Source organism: Bos indicus x Bos taurus, chromosome 3, assembly GCF_003369695.1.
Source record: "Bos indicus x Bos taurus breed Angus x Brahman F1 hybrid chromosome 3, Bos_hybrid_MaternalHap_v2.0, whole genome shotgun sequence".
Classification (NCBI taxonomy): Eukaryota; Metazoa; Chordata; class Mammalia; order Artiodactyla; family Bovidae; genus Bos; species Bos indicus x Bos taurus.
In genome coordinates, this window is record NC_040078.1 from 26,852,789 (window position 1) to 26,872,668 (window position 19,880).

The 19,880-nt window shown below is 40.3% G+C and overlaps 1 protein-coding gene across 4 annotated transcripts in view; it reads left to right on the forward strand.

Moving 5' to 3' along the window:
* Nucleotides 1-19,635, forward strand: part of IGSF3 (immunoglobulin superfamily member 3) — a 129,981-nt gene extending 110,346 nt beyond the window's left edge. For all 4 annotated transcript variants that reach the window (XM_027535813.1, XM_027535823.1, XM_027535828.1 and 1 more), the window contains one exon: nucleotides 16,275-19,635. In XM_027535813.1, coding sequence (XP_027391614.1) covers nucleotides 16,275-16,525 — 251 coding nt within the window. In that variant the 3' untranslated portion in view covers nucleotides 16,526-19,635. The remainder of the gene's footprint in view (nucleotides 1-16,274) is intronic.
* The last annotated feature ends 245 nt before the right edge of the window (nucleotides 19,636-19,880 follow it).

The window sequence follows — 19,880 nt, forward strand, 5'->3', positions numbered from 1 at the left end:
GCATTGGGCCAAAGATTGTAAATCTAAATTTGATATTGAAGGAAAACCTATTCCAGGAAACTCCAAACAGGGCACCCCCCAGGTCCCCTACAACAAAAACCAGGGGCAAATTCTATCTTTTCCCTCAAACCCTCAACTTCCGGCAGTGCTGCCGTCCGTATACCAGCCCTAAATGACTTTTTCCTTTACCCTCGAACAGTCCCTTCTAGAGTACCTACTGGACTTTTTGGATCTCTGCCCCCACAAACCTTCGGTCTTTTACCTGGCCGATCTAGTTTGACTTCTAAAGGAATTACTGTTCACCCTGGAATAATTGATTCAAATTATAAAGGAGAGATTCAAATTGTGATGTCATCTCAGATTCTGTGGCAATTCAAAAAGGGGGACAAAATTGCTCAATTACTTTTTTTGCCTTACACTTCTATTAACTCTTCTAATGACACACGAACAGGCAGATTCAACAGTACAGATCAAAAATAATCCTTATGGACATCATTGGTATCTGAATATGCCCAACTAAAAATAAATATCAAAATTAATGGTAAAAGATTTTCTGGTCTCCTCAACACTGGATCTGATATTACTGTTATTTCCAAACACTTATGGCCCAAATCCTGGCCTATACAAAAAATCTCTTGCCAAATTGCAGGAATTTCTCAAACCAAAGTACAAGAAATTTATCAAAATGTACAAATCTACCCATATGAAGGACCAAAAGGCCAGCCTGCAACATTAAGACCTTATGTGATAGACGCACCCCTTAATCTAATAGGAAGGGACTTACTTATGCTATGGGAAACTCAGATATACATTCCACATTTTTCCTAAGGACCACTGCTCGTTTAACAAACAAAGCAATTATTAAAATAACTTGGAAGAATGACAAGCCTATTTGGGCAGAGCAATGGCCCCTTAAAAAAGAAAAATTACAGGCTACTAAAGAACTTATAGACACACAGTTAGAATTAAAACATATTGAGGAATCTTGCTGTCCTTGGAATTCTCCTTTTTTTGTTATAAAAAAGAAATCTAACAAATGGCATCTCTTAACAGACCTTAAAAAAGGTTAATGCATCTATGAAATCTATGGATACATTACAACCGGAGATCCCATCACCTATTACTTATTCCTCAAAATTGGCACATTATTATTATTGATTTACAAAATTGCTTTAGACTCCAGAGAAAACTGATTAAAATAAAATCTTTTTTGAAATTGCAAAACCGATTCTTCTTACATGTGCGGTTAGGAAAAGGTTAACTTGTTAAAATACTTTTTTGGAACTCCAATTCTGCCTGGGAAACAAAAACAGGCCTAAGAAAAAACCTAAAGTTAACTCTTATCATGTCCTTGGGATACACAGCCCACTCCATCTAGGACTCCAGCCATAAACAAATTGGTGGAACTCAAAAAAAACACGACAGGTATTTTAAATTTCAAGCGGAAAACTATGCCTATCTATCTAAATTATGTCTCAATATATGTCTTTATTTTTAGATAATATGAAATTAATCTCTATTTAAATTCAAGTCCACATGAACTGAAAAATATTTAATAGTAAATATAATGTTTATTTAAATATAAATATAATTTATATATAATTATTTGCTAATCTAATTAAGACATGTCTTAAGTCATCAACATTATATAATACTTTTATTGTGCCTAGGTTTAAGGTGAACTAAATTTCTCAACAAAAAGGTAGCTCTTTATATATATATATATATATATATATAAAATATATAAATGAGATGAAAACTTTTAGATAAACTCTATTAAAAATAATTATATTTTTCATAGAATAATCTATTATTATAATCATCTAAAATAATCTCTTAGGATTGGGGTAACTTAAGTTTCTGGAGTTATACTAAACTAAATAATAAAAGTTTATTAAATAGCTAGGTCATTTCCAAATGAAGTAAGATTTTAAAACATGAATTACTGAATGCTAACTTCCTCTTACAAAACATTTTTTCTTACTAAAAAACTAAAGAGATTTTAGACTATTAATAAATACAAATATATATATAAATAAATATATATTATAAAATATAAATATATTCACCAATCTATAAAATGCTAACAAGACACTTCAAAGAAAAGATATATGCTTTTAATAAAAAGATATAAGAAATGGCAAATAAAATGAATAAAAAAAAATACACAAAAGGTTTATGACAAATGAAAGAAAGTTTTATGGCAAATGGATGTAACTCATTGCCCTGAACTTTCTTCCTCTTCCTTCTTACATGTCTTGATTGATACAAATGCTTCTTTTATATGGGCCACACCTCTCTGAGGTGAAACTACACAATATATTAGAACCCACCTATTAATTACTTTGCGATAATGAGAACACCTAATTCTATAAAAACAAACAATGGCCTGCCTATATTTCTAAGCAAATTAAAACAATTTTTACATTCATTCTCTATTACAACAGATTACAGACATTCCTTGTAATCCACAAACACAAGACATAATTAAACACATTACACACTGTAACTGCAAGTAAAAAATCAAATAAGAAATACACAGGAACACTCTTATCTTCCTTATCCAGAACAGACTTTACTAGATTCTAATGCAATATATTCTTTAAGCCTATAACTATTATTAATATAGCTTTATTTCTGTTTCCAGTCTGTAAGATTCTTAAAATAACATCAACTTCACTGCCTATTTCACAATACAAAAAAAAACAACATAAAAAAGACATCATTTGCCAAATAAGTTATTTGTTCCTAAGAATATCAAAAATACAAAATATTCAGCTTCTTTTCCAGTCTGTCTTGAAAGTACAATCATCTTCTTTAACACGCTGAACAGAGAGATTCAGCAGCCACTGGGCTGCATTTCTTTTCCAGGGACAAGGTCAGGTATTTGGATGTGAGCAACGTTTCATTTGTCAACTTGTTCTGCATCAGCTTTTCAGTAATTTCACTTAGGAAAAAGTGCTTAACTGTTTGCTCCTAATGCTTTGCCCCAAATAACACAAACCACTTAAAATAGTCAGATCCTATTTCTTTTTATATCAAGAAAAATGTATGTACTGAATAAGGAAGAAATCAACCCATTAATTCAAAACCACAACCAAATACCAGTCCCCAAACAGATCTCTAGATGATTTCTTTTGTACTAAAATATTTCCTAGAAATGTTTTCATCATTATCGCTTTCCTTTCTTTCTGTAATTATTGTTGCTGCTGCTACTGCTGCTAAGTAACTGCAGTCGTGTCGGACTCTGTGCGACCCCATAGACGGCAGCCCACCAGGCTCCCCGTCCCTGGGATTCTCCAAGCAAGAACACTGGAGTGGGTTGCCATTTCCTTCTCCAATGCATGAAAGTGAAAAGTGAAAGGAAAGTCTCTCAGTCGTGTCCGACTCTGTGTGACCCCACCGACTGCAGCCTACCAGGTTCCTCCATCCATGAGATTTTCCAGGCAAAAGTACTGGAGTGGGGTGCCATTGCCTTCTCCATAACTGTTGTTAATATAGCTTTATTTATTTTAAATTTTTTAAACTTACTACAAGGAGATATTTTGACAAAAGCAGAAAAACATTTCGAGACATTGAAGGATACCTCCCTTCCTTTGCCCATTTGGTATCAAGACAGATTAATCAATGGAAATCTAAGAAACTAATCTTATAGGGAAAGGGATATTCTTCTATTTCTCCAGATGGATCCAACGAACTCACATGGTTTCCTCTTCGGAAGATTCAACCTAAGGGGACCCCCAACATTCAAACTAGAGACAAAACAACAAAAACCCCAGGAAGAATAAATTCCAGTACAAGCCATGGCAGCTTTAAAAATTTCCAAAAAACCACACTGTACATCACTGACCTTATGATCTCTCTACTTGGGGACAGATAAAAACCCTTACTAATCAAACTGAATATCTGATTTCTCAACAGGGAATGCCTTGGAATCCTGAGAATATTTTTCTTTGCTGTGCTTGCTTTGCTTGCTTTTGCTTCCCCCGCTCAGGCTGACTTGATTGATCACACTTATTGGGCTTATAGGGGGGGCCTAACCCCCCTTTTTATTGTAGGTTACAGAATGGACAGATATAGGACCAATCGTATCCACTAATGACTCAACACATGTGTCCCCTCCTTGAAGCTTGGAAGGGCCCTCTCATCCTGAGGAAGAAGGAAGACTAATTAACATTTTTCTAGGCTATGAAATCCTTCCTTTATGCATGGGCCCACTAAAATTATGTATTAATGTTAATCGACAAACTTGGGCTTTCGTTTTGCCTCCAAAAAAGAACTTCCACACATTGCTTGGATTATTTACTTCCCTTTCTTTGTCCATGAACCATGTTTATACTACTGAAACTTTAGGGAAAGAATGAGGGAAACAACAAAGAACACTATGCAAAGGGTTTACTAATAAGAGCTTTAAATATATTCTTGTTCATTGGGACAAATGTCAGGCCAAATCAGGAAAATTAATGTTTATGGCTAATCATACAATTGTTGATTGGGGACTCCATGGTATATGGTTATCTAACTGCTCAGATTATATTAATAGCACTGTGTGTGATTTTGTTACTCAAATAGCATAGAAGGTTACTAATACTACAATGGAACATTACCATGACAGAGGACTTCTTGGGTGGCTTGATGATGGAATGCCCCCCTCCCTCGTCCTCCAGTCGTCCTTGATAAACAGATTGGGCCTAAACAATGGGACATCTGGAAACTTGCTGCAAGCATGGAGGAAGTTGGGACTTGGACTGGACATTTCACAGGGACCAATCGTAGTCATAAAAACTATTTCTTTCATTATAATCAATCATATTTCATACAAGCTTGTATTCTTCCTTTTGTTCTAGCTGTAGGAAATTTACAATTCAATAAGACTTTATGTTCTATAATTTATATAAATTGCAAATTATATACTTGTCGTAACTCTTCCTTTTTTTAATATAAATTTATTTATTTTAATTAGAGGCTAATTACTTTACAATATTATATTGGTTTTGCCATACATTGACATGAATCCAGCACAGGTGTACATGTATTCCCCATCCTGAACCCTCCTCCCACCTCCCTCCCCATACCATTCCTCTGGGTCATCCCAGTGCACCAGCCCCGAGCATCTTGTATCATGCATTGAACCTGGACTGACGATTTGTTTCACATATGATAATATATATGTTTCAATGGCATTCTCCCAAATTATCCCACCCTCGCCATCTCCTGCAGAGTCCAAAAGACTGTTCTGGACATCTGTGTCTCTTTTGCTGTCTCATATACAGGGTTATCATTACCATCTTTCTAAATTGCATATATATGCATTATTCTGAAAGAGATGGGAATACCAGACCAACGGACCCGCCTCTTGAAAAACCTATATGCAGGTCAGGAGGCAACAGTTCAAACTGGACATGGAACAACAGACTGGCTCCAAATGGGAAAAGGAGTACATCAAGGCTGTATATTGTCACCCTGCTTATTTAATTTATATGCAGAATACATCATGAGAAACGCTCAGCTGGAAGAAACACAAGCTGGAATCAAGATTGTCGGGAGAAATATCAATAACCTCAGATATGCAGATGACACCACCCTTATGGCAGAAAGTGAAGAGGAACTCAAAAGCTTCTTGATGAAAGTGAAAGAGGAGAGTTAAAAAGTTGGCTTAAAGCTCCACACTCAGAAAAATAGGATCATGGCATCTGGTCCCATCACTTCATGGGAAATAGATGGAGAAACAGTGGAAACAGTGGTAGACTTTATTTTGGGGGGCTCCAAAATCACTGCACTTGGTGACTGCAGCCATGATATTAAAACATGCTTACTCCTTGGAAGGAAAGTTATGACCAGCCTAGATAACATATTGAAAAGCAGAGACATTACTTTGCCAACAAAAGTCTGTCTAGTCAAGGCTATGGTTTTTCCAGTGGTCATGTATGGATGTGAGAGTTGGACTGTGAAGAAAGCTGAGCGCCGAATTGATGTGGTGTTGGAGGAGACCCTTGGACTGCAAGGAGATCCAACCAGTCCATTCTAAAGGAGATCAGTCCTGGGTATTCTTTGGAAGGACTGATGCTAAAGCTGAAACTCCAGTACTCTGGCTACCTCATGCGAAGAGTTGACTCATTGGAAAAGACTCTGATGCTGGGAAGGACTGGGGGCAGGAGGAGAAGGGGACGACAGAGGATGAGATGGCTGGATGGTATCACCAACTCGATGGACATGAGTTTGAGTGAACTCCGGGAGTTGGTGATGGACAGGGAGGCCTGGCGTGCTGTGATTCATGGGGTCGCAAAGAGTCGGACACGACTGAGCAACTGAACTGATACTGTACTGGTGTTTTTCTTTCTGGCTTACTTCACTCTGTATAATAAGCTACAATTCCATCTACCTCATTAGAACTGATTCAAATGTATTCTTTTTAATGGCTGAGTAATACTCCATTGTGGATATGTGCCACAACTTTCTTATTCATTCATCTGCTGATGGACATCTGGGTTGCTTCCATGTCCTTGCTATTGTAAACAGTGCTGTGATGAACACTGGGATACAATGTGTCTCTTTCAATTCTGGTTTCCTCAGTGTGTATGCCCAGAAGTGGGATTGCTGGGTCATATGGCAGTTCTATTTCCAGTTTTTAAAGGAATCTCATACTGTTCTCCATAGTGGCTGTACTAGTTTGCATTCCCACCAACAGTGTAAGAGGGTTCCCTTTTCTCCACACCCTCTCCAGCATTTATTGCTTGTAGACTTTTGGATAGCAGCCATTCTGACTGGCATGAAATGGTACCTCATTGTGGTTTTGATTTGCATTTCTCTGATAATGAGTGATGTTGAGCATCTTTTCATGTGTTGTCAGCCATCTGTATGTCTTCTTTGGAGAAATGTCTATTTAGTTCTTTGGCCCATTTTTTGATTGGGTCATTTATTTTTCTGGAATTGAGCTGCAGGAGTTGCTTGTATATTTTTGAGATTAATTTTTTGTCAGTTGCTTCATTTGCTATTATTTTCTCCCATTCTGAAGGCTGTCTTTTCACCTTGCTAATAGTTTCCTTTGTTGTGCAGAGCTTTTAAGTTTAATTAGGCCCCATTTGTTTATTTTGCTTTTATTTCCAATATTCTGGGAGGTGGGTCATAGAGGATCCTGCTGTGATTTATGTCAGAGAGTGTTTTGCCTATGTTCTCCTCTAGGAGTTTTATAGTTTCTGGTCTTACATTTAGATCTTTAGTCCATTTTGAGTTTATTTTTGTGTGTGGTGTTAGAAAGTGTCCTAGTTTCATTCTTTTATAAGTGGTTGACCAGTTTTCCGAGCATCACTTGTTAAAGTGATTGTCTTTTCTCCATTGTATATTCCGGCCTCCTTTGTCAAAGATTAGGTGTCCATACATGCGTGGGTTTATCTCTGGCCTTTCCATTTTGTTCCATTCATCTATATTTCTGTCTTTGTGCCAGTACCATACTGTCTTGATGACTGTGGCTTTGTAGTAGAGCCTGAAGTCAGTCAGGTTGATTCCTCCAGTTCTATTCTTCTTCCTCAAGATTGCTTTGGCTATTCGAGGTTTTTTGTATTTCCCTACAAATTGTGAAATTATTTGTTCTAGCTCTGTGAAAAATACCATTGGTAGCTTTATAGGGATTGCATTGAACCTGTAGATTGCTTTGGGAAGTATACTCATTTTCACTATATTGATTCTTCCGATCTATGAACATGGTATATTTCTCCATCTATTTGTGTCCTCTTTGATTTCTTTCACCAGTGTTTTATAGTTTTCTATACATAAGTCTTTTGTTTCTTTAGGTAGATTTATTTCTAAGTATTTTATTTTTTTCGTTGCAATGTGAATGGAATTGTTTCCTTAATTTCTCTTTCTGTTCTCTCATTGTTAGAGTATAGGAATGCAAGGGATTTCTATGATCCTGCAACTTTACTATATTCATTGATTAGCTCTAGTAATTTTCTGTGGAGTCTTTAGGGTTTTCTATGTAGAGGATCATGTCATCTGCAAACAGTGAGAGTTTTACTTCTTCTTTTCCAATATGGATTCCTTTTATTTCTTTTTCTGCTCTGATTTCTGTGGCCAAAACTTGCAAAACTATGTTGAATAGTAGTGGTGAGAGTGGGCACCCTTGTCTTGTTCCTGACTTTAGGGGAAATGCTTTCAATTTTTCACCATTGAGGATAATGTTTGCTGTGGGTTTGTCATATATAGCTTTTATTATGTTGAGGTATGTTCCTTCTATTCCTGCTTTCTGGAGGGTTTTTTATCATAAATGGATATTGAATTTTGCCAAAGGCTTTCTCTGCATCTGTTGAGATAATCATATGGTTTTTATTTTTCAATTTGTTAATGTGATGTATTACATTGATTGATTTGCAGATATTGAAGAATCCTTGCATCCCTGGGATAAAGCCCACTTGGTCATGATGTATGATCTTTTTAATGTGTTGTTGGATTCTGATTGCTAGAATTTTGTTAAGGATTTTTGCATCTATGTTCATCAGTGATATTGGCCTGTAGTTTTCTTTTTTTGTGGCATCTTTGTCAGGTTTTGATATTAGGGTGATGGTGGCCTCATAGAATGAGTTTGGAAGTTTCCCTTCCTCTGCAATTTTCTGGAAGAGTTTGCGTAGGATAGGTGTTAGCTCTTCTCTAAATTTGGTAGAATTCAGCTATGAAGCTGTCTGGACCTGGGCTTTTGTTTGCTAGAAGACTTCTGCTTATAGTTTGAATTTCCTTGCTTGTGATGGATCTGTTAATATTTTCTATTTCTTCCTGGTTCAGTTTTGGAAAGTTGTACTTTTCTAAGAAATTGTCCATTTCTTCCAAGTTATCCATTTTATTGGCATATAATTGCTGATAGTAGTCTCTTATGATCCTTTGTATTTCTGTGTTGTCTGTTGTGATCTCTCCATTTTCATTTCTAATTTTATTGATTTGATTTTCTCCCTTTGTTTCTTGATGAGTCTGGCTAATGGTTTGTCTATTTTATTTATCCTCTCAAAGAACCAGCTTTTAGCTTTGTTGATTCTTGCTATGGTCTCTTTTGTTTCTTTTGCATTTATTTCTGCCCTAATTTTTAAGATTTCTTTCCTTCTACCCACCCTGGGGTTCTTCATTTCTTCCTTTTCTAGTCGCTTTAGGTGTAGAGTTAGGTTATTTATTTGACTTTTTTCTTGTTTCTTGAGGTATGCCTGTATTGCTGTGATCCTTCCCCTTAGCACTGCTTTTACAGTGTCCCGCAGGTTTTGGGTTGTTGTGTTTTCATTTTCATTCGTTTCTATGCATATTTTGATTTCTTTTTTGATTTCTTCTGTGATTTGTTGGTTATTCAGCATCATGTTGTTCAGCCTCCATATATTGGAATTTTTAATAGTTTTTCTCCTGTAATTGAGATCTAATCTTACTGCATTGTGGTCAGAAAAGATACTTGGAATGATTTCAATTTTTTTGAATTTACCAAGGCTAGATTTATGGCCCAGGATGTGATCTATCCTGGAGAAGGTTCCATGTGCGCTTGAGAAAAAGGTGAAATTCATTGTTTTGGGGTGAAATGTCCTATAGATAACAATTAGGTCTAACTGGTCTATTGTATCATTTAAAGTTTGTGTTTCCTTGTTAATTTTCTGTTTAGTTGATCTATTCATAGGTGTGAGTGGGGTAATAAAGTCTACCACTATTACTTTGTTATTGTTCATTTCCGCTTTCATACTTGTTAGCATTTGTCTAACATATTGTGGTGCTCCTATGTTGGGTGCATATATATTGATAATTGTTATGTCTTCTTCTTGGATTGATCCTTTGATCATTATGTAGTGTCCTTCTTTGTCTCTTTTCACAGCCTTTGTTTTAAAGTCTATTTTATCTAATATGAGTATTGCTACTCCTGCTTTCTTTTGGTCTCTATTTGCGTGGAATATCTTTTTCCAGCCCTTCACTTTCAGTTTGTATGTGTCCCTTGTTTTGAGGTGGGTCTCTTGTAGACAACATATACAGGGGTCTTGTTTTTGTATCCATTCAGCCAGTCTTTGTCTTTTGGTTGGGGCATTCAACCCATTTACATTTAAGGTAATTATTGATAAGTATAATCCCGTTGCCATTTACTTTGTTGTTTTGGGTTCGAGTTTATACACCCTTTCTGTGTTTCCTGTCTAGAGAAGATCCTTAAGCATTTGTTGGAAAGCTGGTTTGGTGGTGCTGAATTCTCTGAGCTTTTGCTTGTCTGTAAAGCTTTTGATTTCTCCTTCATATTTGAATGAGATCCTTGCTGGGTACAGTAATCTGGGCTGTAGGTTATTTTCTTTCATCACTTTAAGTATGTCCTGCCATTCTAGCCTGAAGAGTTTCTATTGAAAGATCAGCTATTATCCATATGGGAATCTCCTTGTGTGTTATTTGTTGTTTTTCCCTTGCTGCTTTTAATATTTGTTCTTTGTGTTTGATCTTTATTAATTTGATTAATATGTGTCTTGGGGTGTTTCACCTTGGGTTTATCCTGTTTGGGACTCTCTGGGTTTCCTGGACTTGGGTGATTATTTCCTTCCCCATTTTAGGGAAGTTTTCAACTATTATCTCCTCAAGTATTTTTTCATGGTCTTTCTTTTTGTCTTCTTCTTCTGGGATTCCTATGATTCAAATGTTGGGGCGTTTAACATTGTTCCAGAGGTCTCTGAGATTGTGCTCATTTCTTTTCATTCGTTTTCCTTTTTCCTGTTTCATTTATTTCTACCATTCTATCTTCTACCTCACTTATCCTATCTTCTGCCTCTGTTATTCTAGTGTTGGTTCCCTCCAAAGTGTTTTTGATCTCATTTATTGCTCTATTCATTATATATTGACTCTTTTATTTCTTCTAGGTCCTTGTTAAACCTTTCTTGCATCTTCTCAATCCTTGTCTCTGGCTATTTATCTGTAACTCCATTTTGTTTTCAAGATTTTGGATCATTTTCACTATCATTATTCAGAATTCTTTATCAGGTAGATTCCCTATCTCTTCCTCTTTTGTTTGGTTTGGTGGGCATTTATCCTGTTCCTTTACCTGTTCCTTCATCTTGTTTATATTGCTGTGTTTGGGGTGGCCTTTCCGTATTTGGCAGTTTGTGGAGTTCTCTTTATTGTGGACTTTCCTCGCTGTGGGTGGGGTTGGACAGGTGGCTTGTCCAGTTTTCCTGGTTAGGGAAGCGTGTGTCGGTGTTCTGGTGGGTGGAGCTGGACTTCTGTCTCTGGAGTGCAATGAAGTGTCCAGTAGTGAGTTAGATGTCAGTGGGTTTGGAGTGACTTTGGACAACCTGCATATTGAAGCTCAGGGCTATGTTCCTGTGTTGCTGGAGAATTTGCATGGTATGTCTTGCTCTGGAACTTGTTGGCCCTTGGGTGGTGCTTGGTTTCAGTGTAGGTATGGAGGCGTTTGATGAGCTCCTATTGATTAATGTTCCCTGGAGTTAGGAGTTCTCTGGTGTTCTCAGGATTTGGACGTAAGCCTACTGCCTCTGGCTTTCAGTCTTATTCTTACATTTGGCTCATGACTTCTCCATCTGTACTTCACTTTCAGATAGTTCCTTGATCTGGCTTATACTTCTCAAGATCTATAGGCCCCTTCCTATGTAGTCGTTGCTAACGACAGGGTTTTGATCTCTTGCACCTGTCACTTCCAAGGTGATTCCCTCTGTTCTCGCTTCTTCTTTTTGCTGGCCTCTTCAGTGTCCTGACACAAGGGGGCGGTGGTGGACACTTTTTTAGGCTCACTTGTTCAGTCGTGCTGTGGGGAGGGAGGGACGCTGCAAACAAATATCACTGGCGTGTGCTTGCAGTGTCTCGGCCACACTGGGTTTGCCCCCGCTCACGGTGTGTGTGCTTTCCCAGTCTACACTGCTTAGGCTCTAGGTTGCTCTGCCGGGAACTGTCTGAGGCCGGCCCTGGGTTGTATGCACCTCCCAGGTCTAAGCCGCTCAGGTTCGGGTACTCGGGTACTCCACAGAGGCACAGACTTAGTTGGGCCTGTGTTTTGTGCTTTTCCCAGGTCCAAGCAGCTCAGGTGACCAGGTGTTTGGCGAGCATGGTATCTGTGACTTATCGCCTCCCCCGTCCCTGCTGCTCGGTTTTCTGGGTGTACAACCGGCGCACCATCTCAGGCGGATGTTGACCGTCCAGAATCCCAAGAAGTCTTGGTTAGCAACGAAGCCTGCTTGCAGATTGGTAGATAATGCCTCTCTGGGGCCACGATTGCACCCTTCCGGCTCTGGCTGCCTTTGCCTGCCTGTCTCCGGCGGAGGATGGGCCAGTCTGCAGCCGGCTAGCTCTAGTCAGTCCTTTGTTCTGTGAGCTGGTTTTTGTGTGGTAGCTATCCCACAGTCTGGTTTGCTATCTCAAGTTAGTTCCCTCAGATTGCCCTCGGGGCATTCAGGCCCGGTCCTTACTCTAAGCAATGCAGCCCACGCCTCCCTGCCTAGCCCCCGCTTGCTAGTGGCAGATGCAGGCGTCTGCACTGCTTCTCTGCTGGGAGTTACCGTTGGGCACATAATCTGTGGGTTTTAATTATTTATTTTTCCTCCTGGTTATGTTGCCCTCTGAGGTTCCAAAGCTCACCACAGACTCGCCAGTTAGAGTGTTTCCTGGTGTTTGGAAACCTCTCTCTTTTTTAAGACTCCCTTCCCAGGACAGATCTCCATCCCTACCTCTTTTGTTTCTCTTTTTATCTTTTATATTTTTTTCCTACCTCCTTTCAGAGACAATGGGCTGCTTTTCTGGGTGCCAGGTGTCTTCTGCCAGCATTCAGAAGTTGTTCTGTGGAATTTACTCAGCGTTTAAATGTTCTTTTGATGAATTTGTGGGGGAGAAAGTGGTCTCCCCGTCTGATTCCTCTGCCATCTTAGGACTGCCCCCTTAACTCTTCTATTTCCTTAAGAAATGAATCCCTTTTGATTCTTTGATCTCAACATAGTCTGTGGTTACCAATAAATCTCCAACGACCCTGGGAAGAAGATCCCATGGCTGGACTTGCTTCCCGGTTACTTACTAAATTGCTCTGGTGATCCAAACGATTCATTAGAAGGCTGGTTTTTGGCATTTTGGGATTAATAGCTATTTGCACCACTGCTGCTATCAGTGGTGTTGCTTTACGAACCCCAATTCAAACACATAATTTTATTCAAAATTGGACTAAAGATGCCCATACTATGTGGGCCACTCAGGCTCAGATAGATGAGGATATTCAAGATGAAATACAGGAACTAAAAACAGCCATCAAATGGGTTGGAGATCAATTAATAGATGTACAAAAACAGGTGATGCTAAACTGTGATTGGAATTCTACTCAATTTTGTGTTACTCCTATTCAATTCAATAATAGTGCCTACAACTGGGAACAAATCAAATTCCATTTACAAAACATACATGATAATGCCTCTCTGAATGTATAATTATTTTAAAAAAAGAAATCTTTGAAACATTTTCTAAAAATCTGCCCTCTTCCACTAATTTGAAAACTTTAGCTGAACAACTAGCTGATCAATTATCTGGGCTAGACCCACACAGATGGTTTCAAAGCATTACTCACAACATCGGGTCTGGAACTGTAATTTTGGTGATTGTCTTAACAATTATATTTGTTGTCTACTGTTGCCTTCATGCAAAAATTGTTAAAACGAAACAAACTCTAATGGTCAGAACCCTTTTTACAAATATTACTAATAAATAAGGGGGAATTGTCAGGGAATGTTTAACAGGAGGATTCCTACATGCTGTTTCTCATAAATCCTCTGTTCCCTATCAGTTTCTGTTGTCAGAAACTAGCGGAACAGCAAGCTGCTCCCAGGACTGAGGTCATTATGTGAGACAGGCTTGAATCTCCTTCAGTAAACATTCTCTTTATGATACAACTGCTTAGTTCCGATCCCCTTTCTTGAGATATGGATTGTCTCCTGACCTTGTGACCATTATTAATCCCTTGTTCCCTTGGTAATGGTTACTATACGTTCGGTTTTCTGATCTTTATCATTGTCGAAAGAAATTTCTTGTACAACAGCCTATATATACTCACAGAAAGATCATTAAAGCACCTTTGCTCCATCAGAGCTTGGGTCCCCGTGTCTTTATTTCTTTCTTTCTTCCCCTCTCTCCCCCTCCCTCTGGCTGTCTCTCTTTCACTTTCTTATCGTCAACTCCGGACCACCAGGTTCCGGTCCATTAAAGGACCCCAACATCATGGCAAATAGATGGTGAAACAGTGGAAACAATGGCTGACTTTATTTTTCTGGGCTCCAAAATCACTGCAGATGGTAATTGCAACCATGAAATTAAAAGACGCTTACTCCTTGGAAGGAAAGTTATGACCAACCTAGAGAGCATATTCAAAAGCAGAGACATTACTTTGCCAACAAAGGTCCGTCTAGTCACAGCTATGGTTTTTTCAGTGCTCATGTACAGATGTGAAAGTTGAACTATAAAGAAAGCTGAGTGTTGAAGAATTGATGCTTTTGAACTATGGTGTTGGAGAAGACTCTTGAGAGTCCCTTGGACTGCAAGGAGATCCAACCAGTCCATCCTAAAGGAGATCAGTCCTGGGTGTTCATTGGAAGAACTGATGCTGAAGCTGAAACTCCAGTACTTTGGCCACCTGATGTGAAGAGCTGACTCATTTGAATAGACCCTAATGCTGGGAAAGATTGAAGGCAGGAGGAGAAGGGGACGACAGAAGATGAGATGGTTGGATGGCATCACTGACTTGATGGACATGGGTTTGGGTAGACTCCAGGAGTTGGTGATGGACAGGGAGGCCTGGCGTGCTGAGGTTCATGAGTTCTGCTGAGTTCGCAAAGAGTTGGACACAGCTGAGCAACTGAACTGAAGGGAAAGAAGAAAAGAAAATGAAGTCTAAGTACCTCACTGCCTTCTTGCTTTTTCTCAAGTTCCTGGGTCATTTTTATTTCGGAGGGTGACATGGAGGATTAGGTGGATTTTGCATGATTAGTTGGGAAGACCAGCCTAGAAGGCCAGTGATGTTACAGGACATCTGGTAAGAGCTTAGCAGCAGTTAACCAGCAGCTGTTGCTACAGAATGGTCCAGAACACAATGTTTTCATCATACTGACCTGAATTATTCGTTCTAATGAGGAAGTCTTTTGAGTGATCTTCTGTCAAAATATGGAACTGATCAACCTAAAATGGTGTTTGTTACAGTAGAATTAGCCTATGATGTAGAAGTTAAAAAACAGGCTAGAAATTTCAGCTTTTTTTCCCCAGCATGACATTGTATCAGATAATTTTGAGTTTCATCAGCTTTTTCTTTTCTTTGATAACTTTCTGTTTATTAGATAGAACTTATGAAATTGAGGTTTCATTGGTCAAAAGTGGTTGATATCACCAGTCTCATATACTTTGGAAATCTGATACATTTAAATGTGTACTAATTTTCTTAATGATGAACAACAGCTATTCAGTAGAAAGAAAAAAAAAAAACCACCCAACCCCCTGAATCGTACTTTAGACCCTCTGAAGATCTGCTGAATAACCCACTGTCCAAAAGTACAAGGGAAAGTGTTTAGACCATATTTTATCTGACCACTGTGGCTATCCAAATTTAGTAAGCTTTATAGAACACAGAGATCATCCAGCAGCCTTCTTTTACAGAGAAAATGCACTCTCCTAGATCCCAGGCTCCAGTCCAGAGCAGTCCTTGATGGGGTGAGAGGTGTGGGGTTTCATTCTCCTCTGTATCCAGGAACAACTAACACTGCATTCTGTGCAGCCACAGATACACTGCAGACATGTGTAAGTGGGCCATAATGACTTTTTAATTGGTAACATTAATCAAATAACCATCATTTCTGGTAAACCTGCTCTCAGAAGCTGGTAGGTAGAGAATGTGTTCTATCCCAAAGAAGGACATTGGCAGCAGAACCGAATGCAAAGGGACATGTAAAATAGAACCAACAAGGAGGTTCAAGCTGAAGTGGAGGTAGTGTCTTCACCATCTCAGATACAGTTGAGTACCTAATCAGTAAATTACACTTTCTTATGTGGCTTTCCAAGTGGTAATACTGACTCACAGTGGGAAATGGAGGCCTGGCTTTGTTTGAACTTCCAACTACGAATTCGAAGAGTCACGAGTGTGAGAATAAGAATACATGGGTAGTCCGCCCTCCGTTAGTGGCAAGAGGGGAAAGATAGCGTGGGTATGGGAGTTCTTCCAAGTCACTTCTGCGGATCTGGGTGGGGTCTTCAAGAGTGAGCAACCACCCAGGTTCTCAGCCCTCATGTCTTGTCTCCCTGTCTGTCCTTTTCAGGTTCCACCCTGCAGTCCATCATCTGCTCCAACGACGCACTCTTCTACTTCGTCTTCTTCTACCCTTTCCCCATCTTTGGCATCCTTATCATCACCATCCTGCTGGTGCGCTTCAAGAGCCGGAACTCCAGCAAGAACTCTGAGGGGAAGAATGGGGTGCCCCTGTTGTGGATCAAGGAGCCACACCTCAACTACTCCCCCACTTGCCTGGAGCCCCCTGTGCTCAGTATCCACCCAGGAGCCATAGACTAAGGGGACTGCAGGTGACCATAAACCACGGAGGAGCTGAGGCTCTCCTCGCCGCATCTTGCTCTACCACCAGACAGCGGACAGCACCCGACCTCTGGGGTGCCCTCGCAGAACACAGTCAGACTTCAGAAGTGTTCAGAGTCGCCCATCTGTCAGAGGCAGACTGCCTCTAGGTGGCAGTCTTGGTCCGTTAGCTATTTTCGAGCAGATGGCACCATCCTGCCGGTTAGGTTTCTTGTTTTTGTTTTTGGTAATGTGGTGAGTAGCTCCCGGTGCCACGTCTACTCGCTGGTTTATATAGTATTCTCAGATATAGATGTTACAGGGGTTCTTATTCTTTGTAAGGGACTCTTTTTCAATCCCTTTGGTCTACCCTTTTTGGATTCCATGATGTGGATGAATTTCTCTGAAATACAACTGATGGCAAAAGGAAGGACAGACTTTATAGTGCAAAGGACTCTCTTCCAAGGCTTTTTTCATTTTTGCACACTTGAAAATGCCACCCATGGATCAGAATATACTCCAACATTTTTTACTTCCTTAACGAGACTTGAAAATTATGTGTAGTATGGGCCCAATTTGTATCTTATCTTTTCCCTCAGCTGGAGTTGTTGGAACCACTTTGTAGTCAAGATGAAAGCATTGAATTTAGCTTCAAAAAACTGTGTATGTACAAGATAAATCCTGCGTATAAACCCCACTAGGAGTAAATAGTGCCCAGCCCAGCCTATCTGTCTGGGGGGGCAATAGGCTTCATCCTATCCTTGCCAAAAAATAAGCAGACTTGGTTGGAGAACAAGTCAGAAACTCTGAACAGTACACACTTTGCAAGTTAAAGTGGGCAGAAGGTTACTTTCAGCTACTGACTTTCAGATTGATCAAAGTCAGCAATTAGTGAAAGAAGGAAATAAGGCTGGTTGTTGGCTTGGTCTGTTCTGCAGGGGCAGTCTCTGATAACTGTTAGCAGGTGGGCTTCTGTTTCCAGGTGCTTTATCACACTCTTAAGGGCAAGTGGCCAGTGGGCCTGGAAAGGGGCCAGCAACTGAGCTGAACACACGGGGCTCAAGCAGCCACCACATACACCATGGGAAGGCACAGGGGCCGGCTGACAGCTTAGGTTCATGAACACTGGGACACTAGCCAGCCCTGGTTTCCAGAGCCTGGCGTTGGAGAACAGGGAGGAATAACTACCTCCCTGGAGGTATGAAGACTATGTTTTCCTTCTTCCTTCTGACTACATCTTTCTCAAAGATATTGATGTCTTTCTTCTTCACCATTTGACCTGCATCTCACTGCCATAAGAATATCTGCCCAGGGGAAGCCCAGACACAGCTCTTTGTAATCCTTATGGATTACCCCATCTCAGCAGGACGTGATCACATGCGTGGACTTTGTACCCTTCCCTTTCTTAGATCTCATTTGTGGCTTTACGTGATTTGGTTGTTTATTGTTGACTTTTTATTTGGATGTCCCTTAAAGCCTGGTGAAGCCAATGTCACCTGTTATTTTTCACTTGTTGGGCAAGATCCTGGGCCCCGGAGCATCCTCAGTTGCAAGTGCTTCCTTTTGCTTGCTCCTGGAAGATGTTTTTTTTTTGCCTGGCTTCTTCATACTTTGCTGGCCACTTCTCTGGTGACTCAGACGGTAAAGTGTCTGCCTGCAACGCGGGAGACCCAGGTTCAGTCCCTGGATGGGGAAGATCCCCTGGAGAAGGAAATGGCAACCCACTCCAGTACTCTTGCCTGGAAAATTCTATGGACAGAGGAGCCTTGTAGGCTACAGTTCATGGGGTCACAAGGAGTCGGACACGACTGAGCGACTTCACTTCACTTCCTCATACTTTGCTGTCCACAAGTGCCATCTCCCTTCCTTATGAACTTGCAGCTTGAATCCCAAGGGAGAACCCACTTTGGAAAAAGTGTCTGGGAGATCTGGAACTAAGTCTAACCCAAGAGATTTGTGTGGAACCCAATCCTGAGGCTGAACAGACACCAGGGGAAGCTGTGGGATTCCAGGCCATGTGGACGCTGATCCTTACCTGGGTGCTTGGCAGGTGCTTTGATGTGTCATAGCCAAGGGAAAGCAACGCTGTTGCCTGGCTGTTTTCTGACGGGCTTACACGGGCTGCGTTCCAGTCCTCTCCTGCAACTCTGTGTAGGCACCACCACCTTAATCCCACCGATGCCTCCCATGCTCATGCCCGTTTCTTGCGCTGCATCAATGCTCTAGGTACAGAACAGGTGCAGCGGTGAGGAAAGAAGATGGCCTTTGGCCCCATTTCTTCATGTCAGGGTATGGGCTTTCGGTGGGAAATTGCTGGCCCCTCATTTATAGACTGAGTCCACATGAGAAGATGATGTATTTTCCATCCATCTGAATGGAAAGATGCTGGAGGGCTGGCTGAAACTGGGACATGTAATGAAGATTTGAGTTTGAATAGGTTCACGGAAAAAAGAAAAGCCGGTGCTGCATATAAATAAGTGAAGCACTTGCTGGAGATTTGAAAGGAAAAAAGAAACCGAAGCCAGTATTTTAATAATTGTCTTTTTTTTTTTTTTTTTAATTCCTGTGCATTTTCTGTTGGGCCAGGGGGTACCATCAACGGGTGAGCTCAAAGGGTGAGCTTTTCTGCTTTCTATGAAAATCCCAAGGACCTTCTTTCTTTGGCCATTTCTGTGGATATGTGGCATCTGCTGAGTGGTAATGCTGGCCTCCAGTGGCTGGGAGACCTCATTGCAAGTTGCCTACAGGAGAGACCCAGAGAGGAAAACGGCCAACAGCTCTGTTGACTTATCTGCATCTACAATATTGCATTAATAACAAACCACACTGTGCTAGGCCCATTCCAGGACATGGCTATGACCACACCCTCTTTCCCTAGGGGGTTTCTGTAGCAAGTTTTCATGTTTTTTTCAAACAATGGTTTCTCTGCGTTTACTGTTGAAGAAAAAAAAGTAGGGTAGACAGACTACCCGTGCATGATGTAGAGAGCTGTTGATTTGTTTTTTGTTTTTTTAAAAGAAAACTATTTGTAAGATGTTGCACTAAAATGTTTTATATACACTTCAGAGACCTGTAGTAAATTATGTTGAAAATATGGCTGTTTACATTGACTGAGTCCACTGTCGTCCTTTCTCGTCACTTAATCCGCCACTCTTGGCTATGAACTATGCCCTGGGGGCCTGGAGTTCTGCCCCTGACATTGGCTTGCTAAACTCAGGGTTTGTGAATTGTGGCCTTTATTATCACACCCCACCCCCAGCCCAAGTGGCACCTTTGTATACAGGATAATAAAGCAACCCTTCCTCAAGACACTTTACTGTCAGCTGCTAAAAAAATGTATATTTATACATACATA